The sequence below is a fragment of the Pelodiscus sinensis genome, chromosome 1 (assembly GCF_052426305.1).
Source record: "Pelodiscus sinensis isolate ZL-2025 chromosome 1, ASM5242630v1, whole genome shotgun sequence".
In the NCBI taxonomy this organism is placed as follows: domain Eukaryota; kingdom Metazoa; phylum Chordata; order Testudines; family Trionychidae; genus Pelodiscus; species Pelodiscus sinensis.
In genome coordinates, this window is record NC_143052.1 from 113,487,129 (window position 1) to 113,512,207 (window position 25,079).

The 25,079-nt window shown below is 46.6% G+C and overlaps 2 protein-coding genes across 2 annotated transcripts; both read left to right on the forward strand.

The window, feature by feature from the left end:
* Window positions 1–304: 304 nt before the first annotated feature.
* Window positions 305–8,160, forward strand: LOC102461814 (perilipin-3-like). The gene is made up of 8 exons (XM_025188285.3): window positions 305–347; window positions 923–1,002; window positions 1,298–1,493; window positions 2,503–2,585; window positions 4,336–4,588; window positions 5,802–5,998; window positions 6,731–6,853; window positions 7,344–8,160. The coding sequence occupies exons 2-8, from the start codon at window positions 940–942 to the stop codon at window positions 7,719–7,721; spliced, it is 1,293 nt and encodes a 430-aa protein (XP_025044070.2). The 5' UTR covers window positions 305–347; window positions 923–939; the 3' UTR covers window positions 7,722–8,160.
* A 5,682-nt stretch (window positions 8,161–13,842) lies between these two features.
* LOC102462039 (perilipin-3-like) lies at window positions 13,843–22,055 on the forward strand. Its single transcript, XM_006130322.5, has 8 exons — window positions 13,843–13,883; window positions 14,473–14,546; window positions 14,831–15,026; window positions 16,408–16,490; window positions 17,770–18,022; window positions 20,457–20,653; window positions 20,937–21,059; window positions 21,304–22,055. The coding sequence occupies exons 2-8, from the start codon at window positions 14,490–14,492 to the stop codon at window positions 21,706–21,708; spliced, it is 1,314 nt and encodes a 437-aa protein (XP_006130384.3). The 5' UTR covers window positions 13,843–13,883; window positions 14,473–14,489; the 3' UTR covers window positions 21,709–22,055.
* The last annotated feature ends 3,024 nt before the right edge of the window (window positions 22,056–25,079 follow it).

The following is a 25,079-nucleotide window of genomic DNA, read 5'->3' on the forward strand; positions in this document are numbered from 1 at the left end:
AGTCAATTGCTTTTTAAGTCCTACTGGTGCTTTTATCCATTCTCACTAGCAACTGTTTCAAGGCAGGCTGTGGAATCAAAGTGAGTTCAGCTGGGTGGCAGCAAACGACCCAGGCAGGTTAATTGGAATCACCTATGGTGAAGCTCTCACGGCCAAACTTTGCCGTCCCCAAGGGATTTCTATTCTCTTATTGGTCAGAGAAGTGGAAGCCTTCTTTTCATTGGCTCCCTCTGAACTGTCAGTCCTGAGTGTTTCACCCCTACACTTAAAGCACGACATCACCAAATGTGTATAAAATCCTGCCAGATGGTAAGGAGAGTAAGGCAGTGTCTGGAGTACTGAGAAAGGTTAGTGGGGGTGTTGTGGGACTTGTTAGTAACAGGGCTTTTTGTTTCTATAATTCCCTGGCTAGGGCTGTGTAGTCATGCTGCTAAGAAAGTTTGGATGTGGGGCTGTGTTTATATTATTAAGATGCTGCAAGCAGAATGTGGTTTGGAAAGCAGAGTCTGGGACACTTAATAATGTTTGCTGACTATAAGCCCCTGCTTTGGTGAAGGACAGTATCAGATCAAGTTTCATTTTCATACCAGTAAGTGCTGATTACTAGATGTAGTAGTAATTATGTACTTGCTGCCTTCCATGGGCTTATTAAAGTAGAACATTTTCTATGGCTCAGTGATGTGAGACAGAATTCTCCTGCTTTGTCCTTATCTTTAGCAGAACTGAAATGCTTTTAAGAAGCAGTGACAGTGTACGTACTAAAGAGCAAATATTTCTCTAAAGAGGGGCTCCTTGTTAATCTGTGGGTGGGATGGCCATTTTGTTGTCACTTCATGGAGCAGAACAACCTTCTTGTCTCTGAGTGCTGTAACTCCAGGGATAGTTATGGCTTGTAATGTAGCCTCTCCTTGCCTTGTCTCAGGTCTATCTGACTAGACCATGACTTCTAATGGAAAAGACACCAATATGTCTGCTCCAGAGCACAGGGAGGAGGAGCAACAGGTACGTATTTCCTCTTAAGCCTCACTGTATGATTCAACTTTAATAGCAGGTTCCACACATGGATATCTTGGTGGGGTTTTTGTTTTGTTTTTTTATTTTTCACCTAGTGTCATCACTCCAATGTCAGAAGCAGTTCTTTAGCCCTCCTGCTCTACAGCCTTTCACACCATTATATAATCTTTTTATGGGAGGGGCAAACATAGTCAAGGGTATAACCACTTGACCAAGCAATGGGTCAGCTTCAGGATAGGCCCTTGCTTCCTTGACTTCATTGTTCTCTGCCTTGCCTCACTAGAATGCCCTGAAGAGGGTGGCCAGTCTCCCTCTAGTCAGCACTGCCTGTGACCTGGCTGCCATGGCCTACACCTCCACCAGGGAGAGCCATCCCTATGTGAAGTCTCTCTGTGACATGGCAGAGAAGGAAGTGACCTCCCTAACCAGTGTTGCAGCCAGCACTGAACCATCAGCTCCACCTGCACTTGAACCTCAGGGTGAGTAAAGCGTGTGTGCAGAGCTTTCTACCGCTGTATGTCTCACCACTTCTTGACCAAAAATTGGTGGGTGTGCAACATTAGAGAATGGTGGTGGTGGGAGTGATGTCCCTGTAGGAATGCTACTGCAGCCCATGGATATGAATATCCATTTGCTAGAGGATACTGAAGGGGTTTGCTTACACTAATGATGGTGGCTGAACCTGTATCACCTTTGCTGTAGCTAAGCGTTGGATTAGAGCTCAGCTTTTTCCTCTTCAGGAACCATATCCTTTGAAAGCTATCTAACTGCAGAATGGGAGCTCATTGCTCTGCAATAGAAACGAGCCTTCAACAGAAGGTGGTTCAATAAGGTATTGCCTCTGCTCCAGCGTGGGGTGACAACACTGCAAACTGAGTAGTTAAAATGGCTGGCTAGCTGCTTGTTAGGCATTTCCTGATGTGAACACCTGTGGCCATTCTCTGATTAGTTCCTTCATGACAGAGGTTCACTGACACCTTTTTGGGACCCAAAGTGTGGGAACCTCTTGGTGCCTGCTAGAGAGCTGAGTTAGAGATCTGGTCAAAAAGCTTCAAAGCTGTAAAACTCTGGAGTGAGACCTTCATGCTTAGTATAGAGTAGCCAGAGGGCACAGATCTTGCATTTGAAGAAGGACTCTAGAGTAATGCCTGGAATTTCATGGTGGGAATGAATTCTGCAGTAAGCTTAGAGGTGATGGGGAAATGCATTCTCATGCTAGCCATAACAATCTTGATTGGGGTAACTGGACATCTAAAGGAGCATTATGACTTCCTGGAAATGTCCCCTTTGAGCTTTCCTTTGGCTATAGCTTGGTGTAGAAGGCGGAGTGAATTGGCTTGGATTGAGAATTCGGGGGATTTCCCCTTTGTGTCAGTGTGCAGCACTTGTAACAAACGGTTGTTGCCTGAGCACATGATAAATGAGCCAGGTTTTGTATTGCAATAGCAAAATTGAGTTAAAACTACATCCTGGTGTCTTGCTCTACAGAGGCAACAAGGACTGAATCTCATTCCGAAGTACCAGAGAATGTGGCAGCGAATCTAGCAACCCTTCAGCAGACAGCAGAGAAGGTAACTTTCACCACAGTGTGACATGGCCAGGGTTTAGGAAAACAGGCCTCTTCCTCAACAGAGGAATACTACATAGTAAAGTTGAAGTGGGAGCAAGTGTCTACCTTTCGTCTAGGGCTTGACAGCAAGGTGTAGGGTGACCAGATGCCCTCTTTAAAAATGAGATGGTTCCAGTGTATACAGAAAATGCAGGACCATTTTCCGATCTCTCTTCCCATCAGTACTAGTGGGTCCTCCTGCTGGCAGCATAGCTACTGACCAGCTGTCTGCCCACAAGCAGTGTGTGAGGAAGAATCAGTGGCTTGTGGAGCACCCATGATGATGAAAGCCTGACAACAGGGCTAACTTGCAGCAGCATCCTGGGTCAGGCTGCTCCCCTGCTGGTCCAGCAGCACAGCCCCCTGATGCATGCCAGTTTTTGTACAGCAGGGCCTTGCCCCCCATCCCATTTTAAGACAACACTGGGGCTGCACCAGCAGTTTAGCTGCCTGGTGATTGTGGGCCAGTAGTGGTCAGTTATGTGTCACCTCTTGGCCCCACACATGCTTGTGTCCCCTTCCTAATCCCCTGTGGGATGCTGTGTGGAGGATCCACCTGTGGTCAGAATGCTCTAGCCAACAGCCTGGTTGGCAGGATCTTTCCTTACTCCACTATTTCTGGCAGGGCCGGTACCCTGAGAAACCCTAAACACTTCCAGGCCGGAGCACTGGCAGACCCAAGCCATGTGTGCCAAAGCAGTGGGAGGCTTAGAAGCATAGGAAACCTTCTCCTGCAGCTAAACTTTAGAGTGGTGGGAGAAGGTGGCTTCCTATCCATGTCCCAACCCTAGAGGCTCCTCCATAGGACTAGACTTGACCCAGCATCCTCTTCGCCCTGCCCCCACAGAGCATAGGACTGAGCTGTCCTGTAGGCACACCTCTCTGCTGAGCTACCACTCGTGCCCTGGTGTACAATAAATCATTATGGCTTAACCACCTCCTACTTGTGCTATAGCTGGTGGAGAAGAGGTGGCTGGATGGTGTTGGTGACCAGCAGTAGCCTGGGGATGTAGCTGCTTTGACACTGCTCAGGCAGGAAGAGACCAGCTATTCTGAGCCAAGGGGAAGGGCTGAGGTCTGCAAGGACACAGGCCAGGTCATTCTTTCCACTTCCTGCCTCTGCAGCTGGAAGAAGCTGCAGTCCCTACCCTCCTGCAGAGCTGAAAGACTGCTACTGGTCATTCTAGTCAAACCAGAGGAGGGGACATGTGACCAATGTTCCCTCAGGACATGGATTGGGGGGGGGGGAATGTTGATCTTGCATGTGCAAATGTGCCCAACCAGTAGAAACACCATCTAGCTTTGGGCACTGCTAATCAGTTAGGTGGCATTTGGATATCTCCTGAGTAGCCACACAACTACAAAGCTTACAGGGAACCCAGCATGTCATCCTGTGCCCCCTGCCCCATGTATTGTTTTGGGAAGACCTAACAAGCAGGTACCAGAGATGTTTGTCCTAGGAGACCAAGCCAGCCACAGAGCAAAAAGGGATGGGCAGAGGGTCTATTCAGGTTGTTCCATGCACCTGTACATGGAGTTGTGGATGTGAGTCTCACTTCTCCCCATGTGGCTCTTAAAGATAAGGTTGGTAAACCCACCCTGGAAGACCTATGACCTGAGTTTGAGTCTACTCTGACTTCAGCCCTTGGGGTCAATGTAGTTTTATTGCTCAATTTCTAACCAGTAATGTCTTGCTGGGTATGTCTCTCTAGGCCATGTCTGACACACAGGAGCCGGTATCATCCAGACTGACAGATGTCAAGGAGAGCATGATCAGAGCGGCGGACATGACCAAAGAGGCCATGCAGGATGGTATGAAGACCACCAGATCAGTGGTAGCAGAGGGCATGAGCACTGTCGTGGAATCGAGAATGGGCCAACTGGCCATAAGTGGGATGGAAGCCATGCTGGAGAAATCTGAAGAGCTCCTGGATCACTACCTCCCCATGACTGAGGATGAACTAGGTCAGAGCACAGGAATGATGGGGCAACTTTCTTTGAGAGACTGGGGTAACCTTCCCTCTAGGCCAAACTTCACTCTGGGCTTCCCCCTCTGTCTTGTATCTGTCAGTGCTGTAGGATCATCCTGCATTGGCTGTCAGTCTTAACCCTTAACTGAGTTGGTGGGCATGTACCAAGTTAAAATGACTCAAGTAACAAGTGGGAACAGGGTGGTGCTGAAAGGAATCATGAATGAAATTGAACACCAGGAATAGGACTCCAAACACGCAAGAACAGGCTTTGTCTTAACTTCAGCCTTTTAAAAAGCTGACCCTAGATATTTCCATAGTACTTGATAGGTGATAAGAAGCTCCCATATACCAAGAAAGGTTGCATTTAGCAGAAGTTCCAGTATCTCTTGTGCTCTTTCTCCAACCTCTAAAAGTGAGTAACTGAAGGAACAGAAGTTTGACATTGTGTAGATTCAAGCACAAGGCCTCTTATTAGACACAGCTAGTGGAGTGTCACTTCACTTATTAGGCTCAGTGAGACTGCTAAACAATTACAATAGACTATATAGGGTGCCAATGGGCAGAGAAGCAATAGAGTGGGAGCACCCAAGCCCCTGGATAGGGTCTAGCATCAGGACAAAATGATCACGATAAACCAATAGTCTAAAACTACATGAATGCTTTGCCCATGGCTCAGGTTCATGGTGGGTGGCATTTACCAAACAGGTCTGCTCACAGGCACATCACTGGTCTTTGTTTTAAGACCATCCAGGAAACGGTACACAGCAATGGCAATTGTGTATAGCTTATCAGTAAGCTCCTTTGAGCTCAGACTGGCATCTGTGAGGGGAGGATACTGTCACTCCTGCAGTCATGTTAGCCCTCACCCTGAACTCTGGTTGGTATTTGGGGAGGGCACCCTCAACTCTTCTTGAGCTGGGAAGCAGACTTCAAGACCCCTCTCAGTGAATCATGTGCCTCTAACTCATAAGCTCCAATCACTGCTCCCCACTTAGGGTTCTGCTGTCTCAGCTTGTTTTATGCCTAGTGAAACCAACAAGGCTGTTTCCTGCTTATCAAGTTTTCCTTAGCCATGTATTGTCCATTGTTAGGTCCCAGGCCTGTCCAGTTTGGGGGTATATGAGATTCTTAACCAAGACTGTGGTCTGAATCTTACATATTATAAGGATGTTGGCCTTGAACAACCTTCCCTTTGTTCCCTCTAGCGAAACTTGCAGAATCTGTGGAAGGGGCTGAAGTGTCTGCGGCACAACCACAAGAGCGTCGCAGCTACTTTGTGCGTTTAGGTTCCCTGTCCACCAAACTCCGCCAGCGCGCCTACCGCTATTCCCTGGACAAGATGAGACGCACCAGTCACAGCATCAGTGAGGCGCTTTCCCAGCTTCAACAAACCATGGGACTGGTAAGAACCTCTTGTAACTGAACTCCTTGTAACTGAACTCCTAGGCTATGTCGCATGCGCAAGAAGCCTGGAGTGTAAATATGCAAATGAGGCTAAGCTTGGAATATCACTGAGCCTCACTTGCATATTTCTAGTGCAAGAAGCTGCCAGTGTAAAACATAGCCCTAGGCTAAGTCTACATTGCAGGCTTCTTACACACAAATGGCTGTTCTTGTGCAAGAACTTGCAGAGTGTCTACACTGCACACGCTTTCTTGCACAAGTAAATTTACAGTACAGCATCAGGAAAGAGGGCTTCTTGTGGAAGAATTATTCCTCTTCCCCATGAGGAATAAGCCTTTTTGCACAAGAAGGCAGTGTGGGGACAACAGGGAGTTTCTTGCGCAAGACACTCCCTGTTGTCCCAAATGGCCATGAGAGCTTTCTTGCATGAGTGTCCACACTGTCATGGATGCTCTTGTGCAAAAGTACATGGCAGTGTGGACATGTTCTTGTGCAAGAACTTTTGCATAAAACAATTCTTGCACAAGAAGCCTGCAGTATAGACATAGCCCTAGTGTCTTTTTCTGGACCAGAGTATGAGGTTTAAATGTCACTTAAGGCCATGTCTGTAACCAGATCGATTTTTGCTGCATTGAGCATACCTGAGGGTTGGACACGTGCCCTAATTATAAAACTAGAATGATGTATGTGCAGATGGCAAATGCTTGTGTGGCTCTTGACTCACATCTAGATTGAACACATCAAGCAAGGTGTGACACTTCAAGATGTCCAGGAGAAGCTGCAGCAAATGTGGCTGAACTGGAACAGAAATGAACCAAAAGGTGGTGAGATGAGAGACTTGGCAAACCCAGAGGTAGGTGTATAGCTTACCCATCTGTTCAGAAGTTAGCTAGTATTCTGGCCTTTGCAGGGAGGCTGATCAGCTATTGAACCAAAGACTAACTTGGGTAATCTACAGGATTGTATTTTAAAGCTTGACCATAACAGGAAGACCTACTTGATTAAACATATTTAAGTAATTGAACTCCTTTATGTGCACAGTGTGTGCCAGACTTACCCATGTGCATGGTATGGGAGAATTTTGCTTAATCTGTGACCTTCATGTGATGCACAGTATCCCAAACATACCTCTGACCCAGTACATTCCTTAAGGCCTCTGGTGTTAGCCCCTATTGTTACATGCTGTTTTATTTTAAAGGAGCCAAATTGCTCCTTGCCTTTCTCCTGAAAGAATGCATGCTAGAGCCAGTGCTTTCATTCAAGGCCTCTCCCTGCAGGAGGTAGCAAGTCTGCTTTTTGTGTGCAGAACATTAACACAAAGCTGCTTCTGTCTTCCCCACCAGGTGGAGTCTGAGACTTTGGCCATGTCCCGCAGCATTCTCCAGCAGCTGCAAGATGCCTGCCGGGTGCTAGTATTCAGCATTCAAGGTCTCCCCACCAACCTTCAGGACAAGGTGCAACAGGTGTCTCGCAACGTGGGAGAGCTCCATGCTTCTTTCTCCACTGCCCGTTCCTTCCAGGATCTCTCCAGCAGCCTCCTGACCCAAAGCCAGGAGATGGTGACCAAGGCCCAGGAATATGTGGATGAGCTGATGGCATATGTGGTGCAGAATACCCCTCTGTCTTGGATTGTGGGGCCCTTTGCCCCATCAGGGAAGGGCTCTGCAGATTCCCTGGAACCACAAAATCAGGAAACTGAAGCAATGAAGGAGCAGTCATAGCAGCATCAACGTCTGCAGGGGATCCATGAGCTGGAAACTTTGAAGCATCAGGGCAGAATTCCTTGTGCCCACCAACTTGCTGTCAGGTCTCTTATGCCTTCATGTGCACTAGTCTACTTCTGCAGGACAGACACATGGCTGCACTAGGAATCTCTGCCTAGATCTCTAACATCTAGAGGTACTGAATCGTCACCCTATCTAGGAAGGCAGATGACCAACATACTTCATCTGGTTACATGTCCTTATGTGTCTGACTTGTTTAAATCTGAGGGAAGGATGGTTCTGACCAATAGTGGTTGAGAGAAATTCTGAGACCAAAGAACCATATGCAGCCTGAACACTACCAAGCATGTAGTGAGTACTGCAATTTAGGTATCTTAATTCTCCTTTGTAAGGAATACCCATGCTGTCTACAAAATAAAATGTCACTGCATTTGAATAGTGGGGTCTTGTCGTGCTTAATTAGGGAACTTCAGCTCTATGTAAACAGAACAATTCCACTCTTGTGGGGAACTTTCCTGGCTTTGTCACTAGCCCCATGAGATGGGCTACCTAAAAGAATCCAAGTCCCTGCTCCCACTCTACCCTAAAGTGTCCCTGACCTCCAAGGGCTCGCTTTACACCCTCCTGTGTGGTATAGTCCCTTGTAATGCTAACAAGGCTGGGTTCAGGATTCCTGAGGCTCACCCCCCCCAACCTTTTGTGGTCACCTAGAGAAGTGGCTGGGTATTCACTCTAGGGTACTGGCTTATCACAGTTTCCCTACCCCACTGACTTTCATTTGCTTGAAGTGAAATTTGTTAATGGTCATCTATTAAACAAAATAAGGGAAGTTACTGGAGAACACATCACTCCACCCTGTGGAATGGAGACTTCTCAATAGTCTCTGGCATGTCAGGACAACTGAGTCTGTTCCTTGTATTTCAGTTTTGGGGCCAATTTTAATCTTTTTATTGCTGACCTTGGCACCAAAAGTGGAAGTGTCCTGATAAAATTTGTGGATGACACAAAGTTGGGAGCTGTTCCCAATTCAGAAAAGGATCGGGCTATCATACAGGAAGATCTGGATGATCTTGTAAATTGGATTGACAGCAATAGGATGAAATTCAATAGTGAGAAGTGTAAGGTTATGCATTTAGGGATTAATAACAAGAATTTTAGTTATAAGCTGGGGACACATCAGTTGGAAGTAATGGAGGAGGAGGACCTCAGTCATGGTTGACTATAGGATGACTGAACCGCTATTGTGACATGGCTGTGAAAAAGGCTAATACAGTCTTGGGATGTATTAGGCGGGGTGTATTAGGCAGGGTATTTCCAGTAGAGATAAGGAGGTGTTAGTGCCATTATACAAGGCATTGGTGAGACCTCATTTGGAATACTGTGTGCAGTTCTGGTCTCCCATGTTTAAGAAGGATGAATTCAAACTGGAACAGGTACAAAGAAGGGCCACTAGGATGATCCGAGGAATGGAAAACCTGTCTTATGAAAGACTTAAGGAGCTTAGCTTGTTTACCTTAACCAAAAGAAGGCTGAGGGGGGACATGATTGCACTCTTTAAATATATTAGAGGGATAAATACCAGGGAGGGGGAGGAATTATTTAAGCTTAATACCAATGTGGACACAAGAACAAATGGATATAAGCTGGCTAGTAGGTTTAGACTTGAGATTAGACAAGGGTTTCTCTCCATTAGAGGAGTGAGGTTCTGGAACGGCCTTCCAAGGGAAGTAGTGGGGGCAAAAGATCTATCTGGTTTCAAGATTAAACTAGATGGGTTTATGAAGGGGATGGTTTGAGAACATGATCTTGGTAACTAATTGACCATTCATTATCAGTGGGAAATAGGTCAATGGAGGGATGATAGGAGTTACTATAGAGAACTTTCTGGGTGTCTGGCTGGTGCGACTTGCCCACATGCTCAGGGTTTAGCTGATAGCCATATTTGGGGCTGGGAAGGAATTTTCCTCCAGGGTAGATTGGCAGAGACCCTGGAGGTTTTTCGCCTTCTTCTGTAGCATGGGGCACAGATCACAGCTGGAGGATTCTCTGCATCTTGGTCTTCAAAGTATTTGAAGGCGTCAATATCTGAGATATAGGTGAGAGGATTATTCTGGGAGGGGTGGGTGAGATTCTGTGGCCTGCACTGTGCAGGGGGTCAGACTAGATGATCACAATGGTCCCTTCTGACCTCACTCTGAGTGTTTGCTATTTTTTTGTACCATTTCACCCAACTGAAATCAACTAAATTGGCTCAGGTTCTGCCTCCCTGGCCCCTCCCCAACCCCTCCCCCCACCATGTGTATCTGCCAGGGTGCTCCAGGACTAAAGCACATACATCAGATTGTAACTGGATCAGTATTTCCTGCCCACTGGTGGCTTTCCAGTCACTGCTCTCCATTCCTCCCAGTTAGGGTAGCTAGGTGTCTGTTTTCAAGCAGAGCACCTGATCAAAAGAACCCTGGGAGCTCCACTCAGCACCATGTAGCAGGTTGTTAAAAAGCCAGTTGGTGGCACAGGAGAGGTATGGATGTAAAACAGGCTCTTTACCTGCCTGGTTCTGCATGATTCCTGGAAGCAGCCATGAGGTCCCTCTGAGCTCCATGTGGTGACACTTCCCTGAGTATTAGTTCCCAGTCATCCGGACCTGGGACCAATGGGAGCTGCAAGGGTAATGCCTGCTGCCACAAGGGCAGTATATAACCTAGTTGCACCTAGGGATCACAGCTGCAGTTTTATGGGTGTAGCCATGCCACAAAAATATAGGGGTCCAGTGTTTGTGTAAAAAGTATAAGCCTTCTGCAATATAATGTGCCATAGTGAACCCTGGCAGCCATCCTTCCTGAGTAGCAGGAAGGAACAGTCTAGTACTGTAGAGTGAGTGGGGAATGTGCGTATTTATAGAGAAATAAGTCTTACAGCTGCTTTAATGCCCAGATGACAAGCGCAGGGGCTGGAGACTCAAGCACCAAGCAACTATCAAATGTGCCCATTGCCTTGGCTGACCGAGGCAGGGAAGATTGATCACCTGGAAGTTAGAAGCGAGCACTCCCACCCTATGAAGATAAATACCATGGGCCCTGGGGGGGGGGGGGGACACCCAGAAAAGTCAGCAGGCTGATGTTCATCAATACGAACAATTTCCAGATGAATGTTACAAAATGACGGCACCATGATGCAGCAAAATCCATAGCACATGTATAGAAAAGGGATTTATGAACCTTGCAGACAGGCCTGCCAACAGGGGGACAAAGAGGGTAAATGGCTTGGGGCCTGGCAATTTAGCTTCTTCCACCAAGACAATGAGCCCTGGTGGCACACACTGCTGAAGGGCTGGCTGAGGAAAGCTGGTTTCCAGCCCTGTTCCTTCTGCCTTGGGTCCTGCTCCTTCTAGTGGCTCAGAGATGCCCTGCCCAAGGTCTGGTGAAACCTGTCATGCCATGAAGTGGTTTGTGCTGCAAGGCTGTACTATCCACAGTGAGCAAGAGGGACTCCAGTGGGAAATTGTATCTTCATGCTACCGTACCCTTTAACCAACATTTACTGTTTCCTTTATATGTCTGTATTGAAGGTATATAAGCTATAGAGAGGAGAGCCATTTTCATGAAGGGAAACTAAATAAAGCCAGAAAGAGCATTTAAAAAATGCTGCTTCATTCAATATGTTCAGAATGAACAGTGAAATATTTTCAAATTCAGTTACTTAGAAAACCACTGGTCTTGCAAGTTATATGACAAAATACGTCTGGTAGAACTCATTCTGGGAAAACCCCAAAACAGCCAGGTGATTTGGACATCCCATCCAGACTTACATTTCTATGATTACTTACATTTCTGTGATTTTTGCATTGTCAGAAGTGGTTGGTCTTGAAGTGCTAATGTAGCTAAACTCCATCAACCGCTCTCTCTTTCCCTCTCTCTGTGTGTGTGTGTGTGTGTGTGTGTATATATATATATATATATATAAAAATAAAGAATGTGTGCTGCTGTCTGTCCCTGAGCCCATCTGTGAATCTGTTTGTTCAAGAACACCTCCTAAGCAACAAGAGCTAAGAACACCATATTTGGCATGAATCTTCCTCTTATCCCTAACTTATAGCAGGGTTGCGTCAGGAAAACAGGAACTGCCTGGGATGGAATTGTTTTCCATAACACAGAAAGGGAGGGGTCAGCGAGGTGGGATAGTTATGCTCTACAATGACCATGGGGGGCAGAGAAAGTAATAGGTCATCCATATGGAACCAGTACGCTCCATAATGTTGGCCAGTGCCCACTGGTAAGTGGCTCCCCTTCATGGAACTCCTTCCCCAAGCCCTCACCCACACTGATTGAGGAGGGAAGCCCTGCTGGCAAGTGGCCCTGCTGCCACACCCCTGTCAAACACCACTGGGGACAGCACATGACCCGGGCCGTGCCCCACCTGCCAAGCAGTGTGGTCCCAGGTGCCCAGGGAGCTTCTGTCATGGGAGCAGCATAGTCCTCACTGCTGCACACAGCCCTACAGAGCCTCCCCAGACCTTGCAGCTCCTAGCCCTGACTCCAGCATCCTCCACCACCTGCCCAAGTATCCCGGCAACACTGGGTAAATCCTCTGGTAATTTGATAATAGATTATGGAAAAAACCTTTGAAACATAAAAGCAGCCAAACAAACACATTGGCAGCAGCTATCTCTGCAGAGAACATGACGGTAGGTCGGAATGGTGTGAATTTCCTATTCATCTAAGTGGAATGACTTCCATGTCAAGTGATAGCGAGAGACAAGTCTAGGTATTAACTATTTCACGGTTGATCAAAGTAAGCTTGGCGCTCAAAGCAGCACATGGCCCCCACAGCCAAATGCTTTGAGTGGCATGTGGAGGTGCAGAAGGCAGGGAACCTGCCTCCGGGACCTGCTGGGCAGCTGGCCAGACCCTTCGGTAAGCACCTCCTGGCCAGAGCCTACACCTGGCACCCCAGTGTGTTCCTCTCCTCAACTTTCTGTTCTCCCTCCTCCATCTTGTCCCATGTCTCAACCCAAACCCTCTGCACCCCACTCCTATAGCCATAACCCCTCTCGCACCCTGCACCCAAATCTCCTGGCCCAGGTCAAATCCCAAATCCCTGCACCCACCTGTGCACCACTATCCAGAGCAAACCCCCTCCCCCCCCCCCGGGACCTGGACCCCAATCGCTTCTCCAGGTCCCAACCTCCCCCTTCCCACAAACTCCCTCCCAGACTCCACATGCTCTCCAGCTCTCCATTCCCCAAACCCACACTCCCTTCTGCACCCATCCTCCATCCCATTCCCTTCACCTTCTCCATTCATATCATGGAAGAGTGTGGCCCTCGACCATTTACCAAATTCTTGGAGTGGCTCCTGATTAAACATGATTTCCCACCCCTGATATGAGATAGTTGTATGACCCTGATTGCCAGACTATCTGAGCACCTCACAAAACTTCTCTGAAGCCTGCTTACCCACACTGGGCAGAGGGGAACTAAGGCACTGAGAGGCTAAATGACTTGCCCAAGGTCACACAGGGGGTAGAATAAAACATAGAATTGAACCAAGCTCGAATTCTAGGCTAGTATCTCTCTTTAGAGTGCCACTCTGTGGTACAGTGTGCCAGTTTTTACTCTGAAACTATGGGCAACATGCAGAGGAAGCAGACAGATGGCTCTCTGAAAACTTGTCCCAAGAGATGGTTTATATTTGGTTGGGATTTTTTTTCCTTACGTTTTTTTAGATTTTTTTAAAAACAAAAGTAGAAGTTCTGTTTCAATATTTCCCCCCTTTCTCTCCCTTTCCCCACTGGAAATGGCAATGAAAGTCAATTGCTTTTTAAGTCACAAAGGTGCTTTTGAACATATTATCCATCCTAATTAGCAACTGCAGGAAGACAGGCACTAGAATCAAAGTGGAGTGAGCTGGGTGGCAGCAAATGCTGAAGAGAGTTAATTGGAATCACCTGTGGTGAAGAACCCACTCTCAAATTTGCAGTCCCCACAGGATTTGCATTCTCTTATTGGTCAAGAAAGTGGAAGCCTTCTTTTCACTGGCTCCCTGAACTGTCAATCCTCAGTATTTCACCGCCTACACTCAAACCACAACATCACCAGGACCCTATAAAATCTTGTCAGATAGTAAGTGGAGTAAGGCAGTGTCTGGAGTACTGAGAAAGGTTGGTATGGGACTTGCTGTAGTGGTGGGGTGTTGGCAGTAAGGGATTTGTAATCTGTTTTCTTTTGTTCCTACAATTCATTGGGTAAAGCTTGGCAGTTATGGTGATAAAAAAGTTTGGCTGTGGGGCTGTGTTTATGGTGGTAAGAAGCTGCAAGCAGCATGCAGGTTGGGAATCAGAATGTGGGATGCTTAATGTTTGCTGCACTTAAGCCCCTTTCCTCTAAGGGGTAGGATCATGTTAAGTTTATTTATCATGCAGATAAGACAATTACTAGCTTTAGTAGTAACTACACACCTGAGTCCTTCCATGGACTTTCAATGACCCAGGGGCAGCAGACAGTATCACTTTGCTTCCTTTTACCTTTATTTTTTAGCAAAACTAAAATGCTTGCTTTAAACAAGCAGTGGCAATATCTCTGCTGACTAAAGAGCAAGCCTTCACCTAAAGGTGGGCTCCCTCTTAATCTGTTGCTAGAGGGTCAAGAAATGGCTGCCCCACCAAGTGGGGCACTGCACTGGTCTCTGGGTGTTGTAACTCTAGGAATAGCTAATGCTTGTAACTTAAGCCTCTTTTTACCTGCTTTCAGGCATATCTGACTAGACCATGACTTCTAATGGGCAAGACACAAATGTGGCATCCCCAGAGCATGGGGAGGAGCAGGTAGGTAATTCCTCTTAATCATTGCTGGTTCAACCTACAGCAGATAGTTAGGTGTCTAATTACAGGCTCCACACCTGCATATCTTGGCTTATAATTGTTTACTTAAGTGGATCTTGTGACTTGATTTTTCATCACTCTAATGGTATGAAAGCCTGAAGAAATGCTTCTAACATCACCCAATCTTCTGATACATTCACTTGTATAACCACATGACAAGTACTGAGTCAGCTCCAGGATAGGCTGTTGCTTCCCTGATTCCATTGTTTTCCCCTTTGTCTCACTAGAATGTCCTGAAGAGGGTGGCCAGTCTCCCTGTGGTCAGCGCTGCCTGTGATCTGGCTGCCACAACCTACACCTCCACTAAGGAGAGCCATCCCTATGTGAAGTCTCTCTGTGACATGGCCGAACAGGGAGTGACCTCCCTAACCAGTGTTGCAGCCAGCAGTGAACAGCCAGCTCCACCTGCACTTGAGCCTGAGGGTGAGTCAAGTGTATCCACAGAGCTCTCTGCATGTGAGACACCACATCCTGAAAGGAGGGTCTGAAGATCAGTGAGCCTGCAACCCTGAAGGGGCTAGCAGCAGTGGGAGTGATGTGACAGTAGGAATGACACAGCAGCCCATGGAGACATACATCCACCTGCTAGAGGATAATGAAGGGAGTTGCTTGCACCAGTTACTCCTGCTGAACCTGTGCTTTTCTATGGTGTAGCTAGGCTATAAAAATTAGTGCTCAGCCACTTCCATTTCAGGAACAAAACCCTTTTAAAGGGGTCTAATTGCAAAAGGTGAGCTCGCTGCTCTGCAACAGAAGTTAGTGCAATATGGCACTGCCTCTGTACCAACACCAGTGCTATAACACTGCAAACTGAGTACTGAAAAATGGTGCACTAGCTTTTTGTTGGGCTATTGCCTGATGTGAATGCCAGTGGCAACTCTGACATGTTTCTGTCATGAGAGCAGGTCACTAAACTTATTGCGGCCAATTATTTATTGGGTGAATGGCTGAGTAGGAGATTTGGTTTAAAAGCTTCAAATCTGTAAGACTATGGAGGGAGACCCTTGTACAGACAGTCCCCGGGTTATGTACAAGATAGGGACTGTAGGTTTGTTCTTAAGTTGAATTTGTATGTGAGTCGGAACTGGTACATATTGTAGGGGAAACTCTAGCCAAACATTTCCCCAGAGCTCAGTTTTATTCTCCCACACCTCACTTCCCTCAGCCCTTTATTCTCAAGCTGAGGTGTCTGCTGAGAAAAGCCGCTCCGCATCTCCCTGGTCTGCTGGAGGGGGGCGCTAGCTTCGTCTCCCTGGTCTGCTGGGGGGGAAGCAGCTAGTGCGGGGTTGCCTCACCCCGTTTGTAAGTAGGGATCCGATGTAAGTCGGATCCATGTAACCCAGGGACTGCCTGTACTTAGTCCAGCTCTGCTAAATCCTGAGTGCACAAGCTTTAGTAGTAACATCACACCTGATGCCTTCTGTGGACCTTGAATAGGGATTACTTTCTAGAATCCCTCAAAATACTTGGGTGAGACTGAATTCTGCAGTAAGCATAGAGGTGATGGGAAAGTGCATTCTCATGCTAGTCCTAATTGTCTTGATTGGGTAACTCTCCATCTAGAGGAGGCATGATATTTGCTGGAAAGGAAAGCTCATAGCTTGGGGGAGAGGGTGAAAATAACCTTGCATGAAGGGGGGAGGCAAAACAACCCTGAAAATCCAGGTTCAATGCAAGTGTTGGTGTGCAGCACCTATAATCCAAATTGTTGCTGCCAAAACATATGACAGATGTGAGCCAGGTTGTATATTGTAGTAGTAAGATTTTTCCAATCAGGAAATAACATCCTGATGTGTCTCTGCAGAGGCAACAGGAATGGAGTCGGCTTCTGAAGTCCCAGAGCAAGTGGAGGAGACGCTACCAACCCTTCAGCAGACAGCTGAGAAGGTAACGCTCAGCACATAGTGACATGGCCAGGGTTCAGAGTATTCCTTTGCTTCCTCCAGCAGAGGCACACTCCATGCTAGAAGTGGAGGGAGGAAGTGTCTGTTACTCTGGTGTAGAGTGACTAGACCTTTTTTAAAAGGACAGTTCTGTAACTAAGCCCTCCAGTCCAGAACACTTGGCACCAAAGCCTCACTGCTCTGGCATAGGAAACCTTCACCATTAGCAAATTGCAGAGTGTAATGGGAGGGAGGCAATTTCCAATCTGTTTCTGGCCAATCCTAGAGGCTCCACCACAACCCTAGGTTGGGCACAGCACTCCATCTCCTCACCCTAGGGCCTGCCCCCATGGAGCACAGGACAGCTCCATCCTCTAAGCACATTCCTCTGCTTAACAATCTCTTTAGGTGGGTTTGCGAAAGCCTCTGCAGTTAGTTCTCTGGTGCACAGTGCATCCTTAGAGCTTAACCCCTTCCTGCCTGCACTATAGCAGGTGGACACAAGGTGGCTGTCAGTGGGCGGCAGCAGCAGTCTGCAAATGTAGCTGCTTTTTACATTGCTGCCAGAGAACAGACAAGCTGCTTTGAGATAGAGGGGGAAGGGATGACCTCTGCAAGGACACAGGTCAGCTCATCCCATCCCATCCCTTCCCTCCTGTAGAGCAGAGAGGCTGCTGCTGGCAACATTCTGGTGTTAACCCTGGTGCAAGTCTGGGAAGGCAGCATGTGACCGCTTTCTCTAGTCTTTCTGACCATCTATAGAACTTTTATGTTCAAGGGTACACCACCAGTAGAAGCAAAAGCTAGCTTGGTGCTCTCCTGATTATCTGGGTGGCATTTGGCTCTTGCAAGCAGCTGCACAAGCAGGGAACACAAGCTAGGCATGAAAAAGCAGAAAGGGCTGGATAGTGAGACTCTGGTCAGGTGGCCATCACTCACACCCCTTCCCATGTGACAGGAGCATGGGAGTCTTCTCCCCATGTGCTCCTTATTCTAAAAGTTAAAATCCAGTTACAGAGCATTTCTTTAAGTAGAGACTTGGTCAGCTTGATTAAGCATTTGCACTGAATAGGTGAGATGACTCATGCAAGCTTGTTCAATGGCAACCAGGTTTTCTGTACTGAGCACAGGAGGAACATGGTCATCCTAGCAAGATGCAGTCCTTCTGCTGAAGGGTTAGGATCTGTGAGCCTGAGCCTATCCTGATTTGAATCCCTGGGTTGAGGTGACTTTATTGCCCAGAATTTGTAGTCAGTAATGTCTTGCTGGGTCCTTCTCTCTAGGCCATGTCTGACACACAGGAGCTGGTATCATCCAGACTGACAGATGTCAAGGAGAGCATGATCAGAGTGGTGGACATGACCAAGGAGGCCATGCAGGATGGTATGAAGACCACCAGATCAGTGGTAGCAGAGGGCATGAGCACTGTTGTGGAATCGAGAATGGGCCAACTGGCCATAAGTGGGATGGAAGCCATGCTGGAGAAGTCTGAAGAGCTCTTGGATCACTATCTTCCCATGACTGAGAATGAACTAGGTAAGAACATTGCAATAACTGGGCAATTGTCTTTGAAATCCCAGGGTAACCCTCCTCTTGGGCCAAACTTCTTTCTAGGCTTCTCAGTCTGTATGCCACCCACTACAGGCTTATCCTACAGCATTATCTTAACTCATGCCTCACCTTTGAGAGATGGCATGTAGTCAGTTAATACAGCTTGCCCAACAAATGGGAATGGGTGGTACTGGAAAGAATAGAATTAGCATCAGACATGGTGGGGGTAATACACATGATTTGAATAGCTGTATAGAAGGGTACAGGTTGCTCAGGAAGGATAGAAAGGGAAAGAGGAGGTATTGCCTCTAGTAATGTGTATACTTGGCCTGAGGCACTGATGTGTTAACCTCAGGATTAGGCTAAAAGGGGTAAAAACAGTCATGTTGGGGGTCTACTACAGACCACTGAATCAGAAGGAGGTGGCTGAGGCTTTAAAAACCAATTCATCAAGCACAGACTTTAGCAGTGATGGCCTTAAACTACCCAGGCAGCTGTTGGGGAAACCAACACAACAGGGCTCAGATTGTCCAATAAGCTCTTGGAACGCATTGGAGATGCCTTCTTTCAGAAGGCGGAGCAAGCTACTGCTGCAGAATCGCTTCTGGATTTGACTTTTTTTTAACTGGTGGAGACTTTCAAAGTGGAAGGCAGCTTGGATGAAAGTGGTCATGAAACCATAGAGTACACAAATCTAAAATGGTAGAAGAGAACAGCTACATAAGACAATGACTACCGGCTCTAAGCTAAGGAATTTAAGGTCCCATGGGAAGCAAGACCGAGAGGAGGGAAAACAACTCAATTGCCTGTCGAAACTACCAACTGCTTTAAGGGTGCAAGAGAATTTCACTGTGTAGAAGTATGGCAAGAGACCACCTCAGCTGAAACAGGAGATCTAAAATCTTAGTCAGAATTGGAAACTAGATCTTATTACAAAGGATGAAAATAAGCAAAACAGCATGTGGGGCAAAAGCACACAGCAATCTAGCTATAGAGACACATTGTAATCTAACCTACAAATATAAGAAGCGGGAGGGACTAAAGACAGACACTTTGCTCAGAGGGAGGAACAGAAAATGTGGAAATGAGGTGCTAAAGGAGATTGGTAGTGACAGGATGCCTAATGTAATGACTAGTAGTAATGGGATAGATTCTGAAGTTAAAATAGGAAAGCACAAGCTAAAAAGTACTTAGGCACTGGTGACTTGAAGCTAACTTGTCTGTCTGTCTGGAATGAATACTAAAGGAGCTAATATCTCGCACCTCTATCATCCCTGGAAGTCATTCTAGAAGCCTGGGACAGGGCAAATGTCCCTTTATGGATGGGCACTGTAAAGACATCTCAGACTACAGACTAGTCAGATTATCTTCCATGGCACAGAAGTTAATGGAGCAAACAGTTAAGGGGTTCACTTGCAAACATCAGGAAGACCAAGTGATAGGTGATAATGACCATGGACTTGTCAAGAACAAATTCTGTTAAATCAATCTGGCTTTATTTACGAAGATAAAAAGCCTTGTGGACAAGGAGGGCTGTGGTATACCTAGAGTTTAAGGTCATGTGAGACTATCAAATGCTTTATCAGTAAACTAGGGAAATCCAGCCTAGGTAGAGTGACTAAGGTAGCTACATAACTGACTAGAGAACCATTTTCAAATTATTAATCCTTCAGTCATGCTCAGAACAGCATAAGTGGGATTCTGCAGGGGCAGTTTGGGGACTGGTTCTCATCTTCATTTAAATACTGGCATACAGAATACACAAAGGTCCCAGCTGGCTGCATCTGGGACAAGTTGCAAGTCCTTGTCACTGGGACAGGGTCAAAATTCAAAATCATCTTTACTTCAGACCATTTCTCCAGATCAAGTAGACTAAAGAAATGCATACACCATTTAGGAAGGAATAATCAGTTTCAAACATACAGAATGGGAAAGGATTGTGTGGGGGGAGTACTGAAGAAAGGGATCTTGGAGTCATAGTGGGGGACAAACTGAGTCAGTGTGACATGTCTGCAAAAAAGCAAACCTGATTCTGGGCTGTATAATGAGCAAGACATGAGAAGTAGCTTTTCCAGTCTACTCTATTAGGCTTCAGCTGTAGTATTGTGTTCAGTTCTGGGCACCACACTTCAGGAAAGATGTGGTGATATTGGAGAAGGTCCAGAGAAGAGCAACTAATGATTAAAGGGCCAGAAAACATGACCTATAAGGAAGACTGAGAAGTGAGTTTTTTGGAAAAGAGACTAAAGGGACATGACAGCAGTACCTACAAGGAGGAGGGTGGGAAAACTATTCTCAACCTCTGGGAGGCTCCATTGATGATTTCTTGTCCTACCAGAATTTGAGGTAGGATTAGGAAGTTTTGCTTGCACTCCTTTTCCCCAACTCTAAAGCGAGCAACCTTCTTTCTTCCCTCTAGCGGAACTTGCGGAATCCGTGGAAGGGGCTGAAGTGTCTGCGGCACAACCACAAGAGCGTCGCAGCTACTTTGTGCGTTTAGGTTCCCTGTCCACCAAACTCCGCCAGCGCGCCTACCGCTATTCCCTGGACAAGATGAGACGCACCAGCCACAGCATCAGTGAGGCGCTTTCCCAGCTTCAACAAACCATGGGACTGGTAAGAATTCACCAACCTCTTGAGACTGAACTCCTCTGACAAATACAGAAAGCAGCTGGTGGCACTGATTCCCTTTCCCTCTTCTCATGCTCCCCTTAGAGCAGGGAATCCTTGCAGACTAGGGTACAATGAGGTTTAATGTCAGTTAAGTCTATATAATATATTTTTGTTGCATTGAACTTATCACTGAGCATTAGACATACCCTAGACAGTAGAACCAGAATAATGGATGTGCAAAGACATACTGATGTGTGGTGTTTGACTATACTTAACCCACATGTAGATTGAATACATCAAGCAAGGTGTCAAACTTCAAGATGTTCAGGAGAAGTTCCAGCACATGTGGCTAAACTGGAACAGAAATCCTCCACAAGGCACAGAGATGACAGACTTGGCCAACCCTGAGGTATGTACATTGCTTGTCTGTCTGGTCAGATTAGCTAGTATTCTAGTCCATGTGTGGGGGAGGAGGGGTTATTGGCACTTAAGCAAAGACTAACTTGGTTGATCACTAGGATTTTTTTAAAGTTTGACAATGCTATCCTCTCAAACATAACTGGAAGACTTGCTTTTTGCTTGGGTATCCTTAAGTGTCTGATGCCTTGTGTGGGGGAACACTAACACGAGTCACCTTCTATCTTCCCCACCAGATGGAGTCTGAGACTTTGGCTATGTCCCGCAGCATTCTCCAGCAGCTGCAGGATGCCTGCCGAGTGCTAGTATCCAGCATTCAAGGTCTCCCCACCAACCTTCAGGACAAGGTGCAACAGGTGTCTCGCAATGTGGGAGAGCTCCATGCTTCCTTCTCCACTGCCCGTTCCTTCCAGGATCTCTCCAGCAGCCTCCTGACCCAGAGCCAGGAGATGGTGACCAAGGCCCAGGAATATGTGGATGAGCTGATGGCATATGTGATGCAGAATACCCCTCTGTCTTGGATTGTGGGACCCTTTGCCCCATCGGGGAAGGGCTCTGCAGATTCCCTGGAACCACAAAATCAGGAAACTGAAGCTAAGAAGGCAGAAGTTGTAACAGCATCAAAGTCTGAGGATCCATGAGCTGAAAACACAATTTCAACTTGGAAGCCTGAGGGCAGACTTCCTCACTGTTCATCTCCTCTGCTTTAATTTGTACTAGTCTATTTACACTTTGCTAGATCTCGGTACAGCAGCTACTACTACAGCAGCTACTAGTACTAACTCCTGGCAGCAACAAATCACTCCATCTAGAAAGGGATATGACTAATCTACTTCAACTGGCTACCTGTTCTGTGTCGTGGTTGACATGAGAAATCAGAGGGAAGCATTGTAACAGTGGTTGAAGGATCTCATAGGTGAAAGGTTATGCTAGTCTGTGACTATTAGAATGTAGAGTTTGTACTTCAAAATAAAATGTCACTGCATTTTGAACACTGTGCTTGTCATGTCTAGTAGATGCCACCTACTATAGGCCTGTACTCCTCTGCCAGGAACTAGTCCTGTTTCTCACTAGCCACCACCACAATAGTGGCAGTAACTTCTAAATAGCTATAGATCTACTACTGCCCTGTAAGTATAGATAGATGTTACATTACCCTTATTGCACATGCTCTCTCCCCAGGTTGTCTTAGAAGTGCACTTGTCTCTTCAGGTAGCAATGTGTGGGGAGGGGGAGAATGGTGCAGCTGATCAAAATTCCTGCCACCATTCTAGCACTGGTTGGCAAGGTACTATGTGGGTGGTTCTAATGCAGGGGCACAAGGGAAGGAGGGGCAGTCTTTAGAACATGGTTGGCAGAGGCTTTTGGGTATAGGTGTCTCAGCATATGAAATACTGGTGACTGATAGGGCACATACCTGTCATAGTATGAACACCTACAAAATCAGTTGGTGTCAGTATCAAAGCTGTGTAGGTTTGCACATCAAGCATTTGTCTCTCTCTCAAAGATTTTTACAGGGAGCCATATCCCCTGTGCACAGTGGCTCTTCTCACCTGAATACTCCACATAGCTGCATTAGTCTATGCTTTTTTCCCCACGGGCTGATGCCCCCTTACAAGGAAGGGAGTAGGAGCCCCCATAGCCTCGATTGTAACAATAGTCATACAGAAATCAAAGCTTAGGCCATCAAAGGAAGACGGCAGTCTGAGGACAATTTCAGCTGCTTGTACCACAGCTGAAGAACACCTTGGCCAATCGTTCTGGGATCTTGAGGTGCTGAGTAGAGCAATGCTTGAAAACTGAGTGACTCTAAAGGAACGCATGCTTCAAGCTAACCCACTATGCCAGACTTGAGCATGCTGTAATGACAGCTTATCTAGCTGTTGTAGATCCTAGCAGATTCCCTTATGAATCTCCTAAACCACCCCTATAGAGAAAATTGTTCCTGAAGTGCTAAGGCCAGTGTGAGTATTCTCTACAGTGGGAAGGAAGATGTAGCTTATTCAACAGTCTGATATTTATACCGCTTCCCAGCTGAAATCAGCTATATTGACTCAGGATGCTCCCCAATGCATGTGAGGCTGCAGGGGTGCTCCAGGGCTAAAGCACATTGGCTGGATCTAGAATGGCAAGTTTTTCTGCAATTGCTTTTGCGGAAAAACTTGCCAGCTGTCTACACTGGCCACTCGAATTTCTAGAAGAACACTGATCTCATGTTAATGTTCTTGCAGAAATGCTATGCTGCTCCTGTTTGGGCAAAAGCCCTCTTGTGCAAAAGCATTTGTGCAAGAGGGCCACTGTAGACAATGTGGTATTCTTTTGCACAAAGATGCCCAGAATGCCATTTTCACAATTGGGGCTTTCTTGCACAACCATGTCTAGATTGGCATGGATGCTTTTCTGCAAAAAGTGCTTTTGTGGAAAAGCATCCGTGCCAATCTAGACACTCTTTTCCAAAAATGTTTTTAACAAACTTTTCCATTAAAAGCACTTGTGGAAAATCATGCCAGTCTAGATGTAGCCATCCAGTTATGACCTATTAGTGCCTCCTGCCCACTGCTGTCCTCCATTCCTTCCAGTTAGGGTAGTCTGGTGTCTTCAAACAGCACATCTGATCAAAAAGAACCCTGGAAGGTCCACTCAGCACCACTGAGCAGGTTGTTTAAAAATCCAGCAGGTGGCAGAAGAGATGTCTGGGCCTAAGGCAAGCTCCTTACCTGCCTCTACATGATTCCTGGAAGCAGCTGCTAGGTCCCTCTGTGGTGCACTTTCCTCAAGTGTCAGCTGAACAGTGGTGAAGAACTGGGACCAATTAGAGCCTCAGGTGCAAGTGGACTGTCCCTATGGCTCACAGGGAGAGAGCCACAGCTTTCTGGGTGTAACCATGCAGCAAAAATGCAGGAAGCCAGTGTTTGTGTAAAAAGTCTTATGCAATGTAATGTGCCTTACTGTATTCTGTCAGCCACCTTTCCTGACTAGCAGGAAGGAATAGCCTAGTGTTGGTAAAGATGCATCATGCAGGCTGTGTCCATTACTGGTGTGAAGCCATGAACAGACCAGAAGAGTCAGTGACTCATTAAAGTCATCCTTTTATCCTTTAGGACTGTTCTCTTTGAGTATAAGAATGTCTTTTGCATTATGGAAAAATTTTAGTAGTTACTTTAATATTGGAATGTCTTGTACTAGGCCTGTACTTGCAAAAGCAACAATATAACTCTCTTTTGAGTGAGAAATGTGGATTTTTAAAGAGAAATAAGCCTGAAGGCTACCTTAGCATCCAGATGGCATGAGGGGAGGCTGTAGACTCAGATGCACCAAAGAACTTTCAGATGTGCCTCTTGTATTGGCTGGCTGAGGAGGGGAAGATTGAGGACCTTGAAGTTAGAAGCAAGGACTTGCAATGTGTGAAGATAACACATCCCATCAAAATCAGCACAGGGCAGCACTTGGAAAAATCAGCAGCAGCCTGATGTGAAACAATAGAAACCATTTCCCGATAAACCTACATTGCAATACAACTACACCATGATGCAGTGCAATCCATAAGTATAAAAGGAATTTCTATAAAAGGGGGGGGTGCCTTGCCATAAAGCCTTGGGTACATCATGCCAAACAACAGCCACAATCACAACCGGCAGAACCTGACTCTTCCACTTAGGCCCAATATGTCTGGCTATTAGTTTGGTCCAAGCCACAGATTGGTAACTGTAACAATGTCAGCAGGACTGTTGCATATGAAAGAATGTGTATTTTTATTTTGTATTCTCAATAAATGTGGTGTAGTGCCTTTCCCCCTAAAAAGATTCCATGTGCTTTTTATAAGCCTTACATGGGTGCTGTGGTAAGTACTGCCAGGACCTCAAACTCTCTGCCCCAGCCTGGAGTCCCTGCCTATACTCTGAACCCCTCGTTTCTGGCTCCACCTGGAGCCTGCATCCCTAGCCAGTGTCCTCATGCCCCAGCCCACAGCTCTTTGCACACCCTGCAACCTTCATTTCTGGACCATGCTTGA

What these genes read in the sequence shown, in the direction of transcription:
- LOC102461814 (XM_025188285.3), top strand. Translation starts at nt 940, where the DNA reads ATGACTTCTAATGGAAAAGACACCAATATGTCTGCTCCAGAGCACAGG. An exon ending in TTCAACAAACCATGGGACTG is followed by an intron (nt 5,999 to 6,730) that starts GTAAGAACCTCT and finishes ACTCACATCTAG; the next exon opens with ATTGAACACATCAAGCAAGG. An exon ending in GAGACTTGGCAAACCCAGAG is followed by an intron (nt 6,854 to 7,343) that starts GTAGGTGTATAG and finishes CTTCCCCACCAG; the next exon opens with GTGGAGTCTGAGACTTTGGC.
- LOC102462039 (XM_006130322.5), top strand. Translation starts at nt 14,490, where the DNA reads ATGACTTCTAATGGGCAAGACACAAATGTGGCATCCCCAGAGCATGGG. An exon ending in CAGAGCATGGGGAGGAGCAG is followed by an intron (nt 14,547 to 14,830) that starts GTAGGTAATTCC and finishes TTGTCTCACTAG; the next exon opens with AATGTCCTGAAGAGGGTGGC. An exon ending in CATGACTGAGAATGAACTAG is followed by an intron (nt 18,023 to 20,456) that starts GTAAGAACATTG and finishes TCTTCCCTCTAG; the next exon opens with CGGAACTTGCGGAATCCGTG.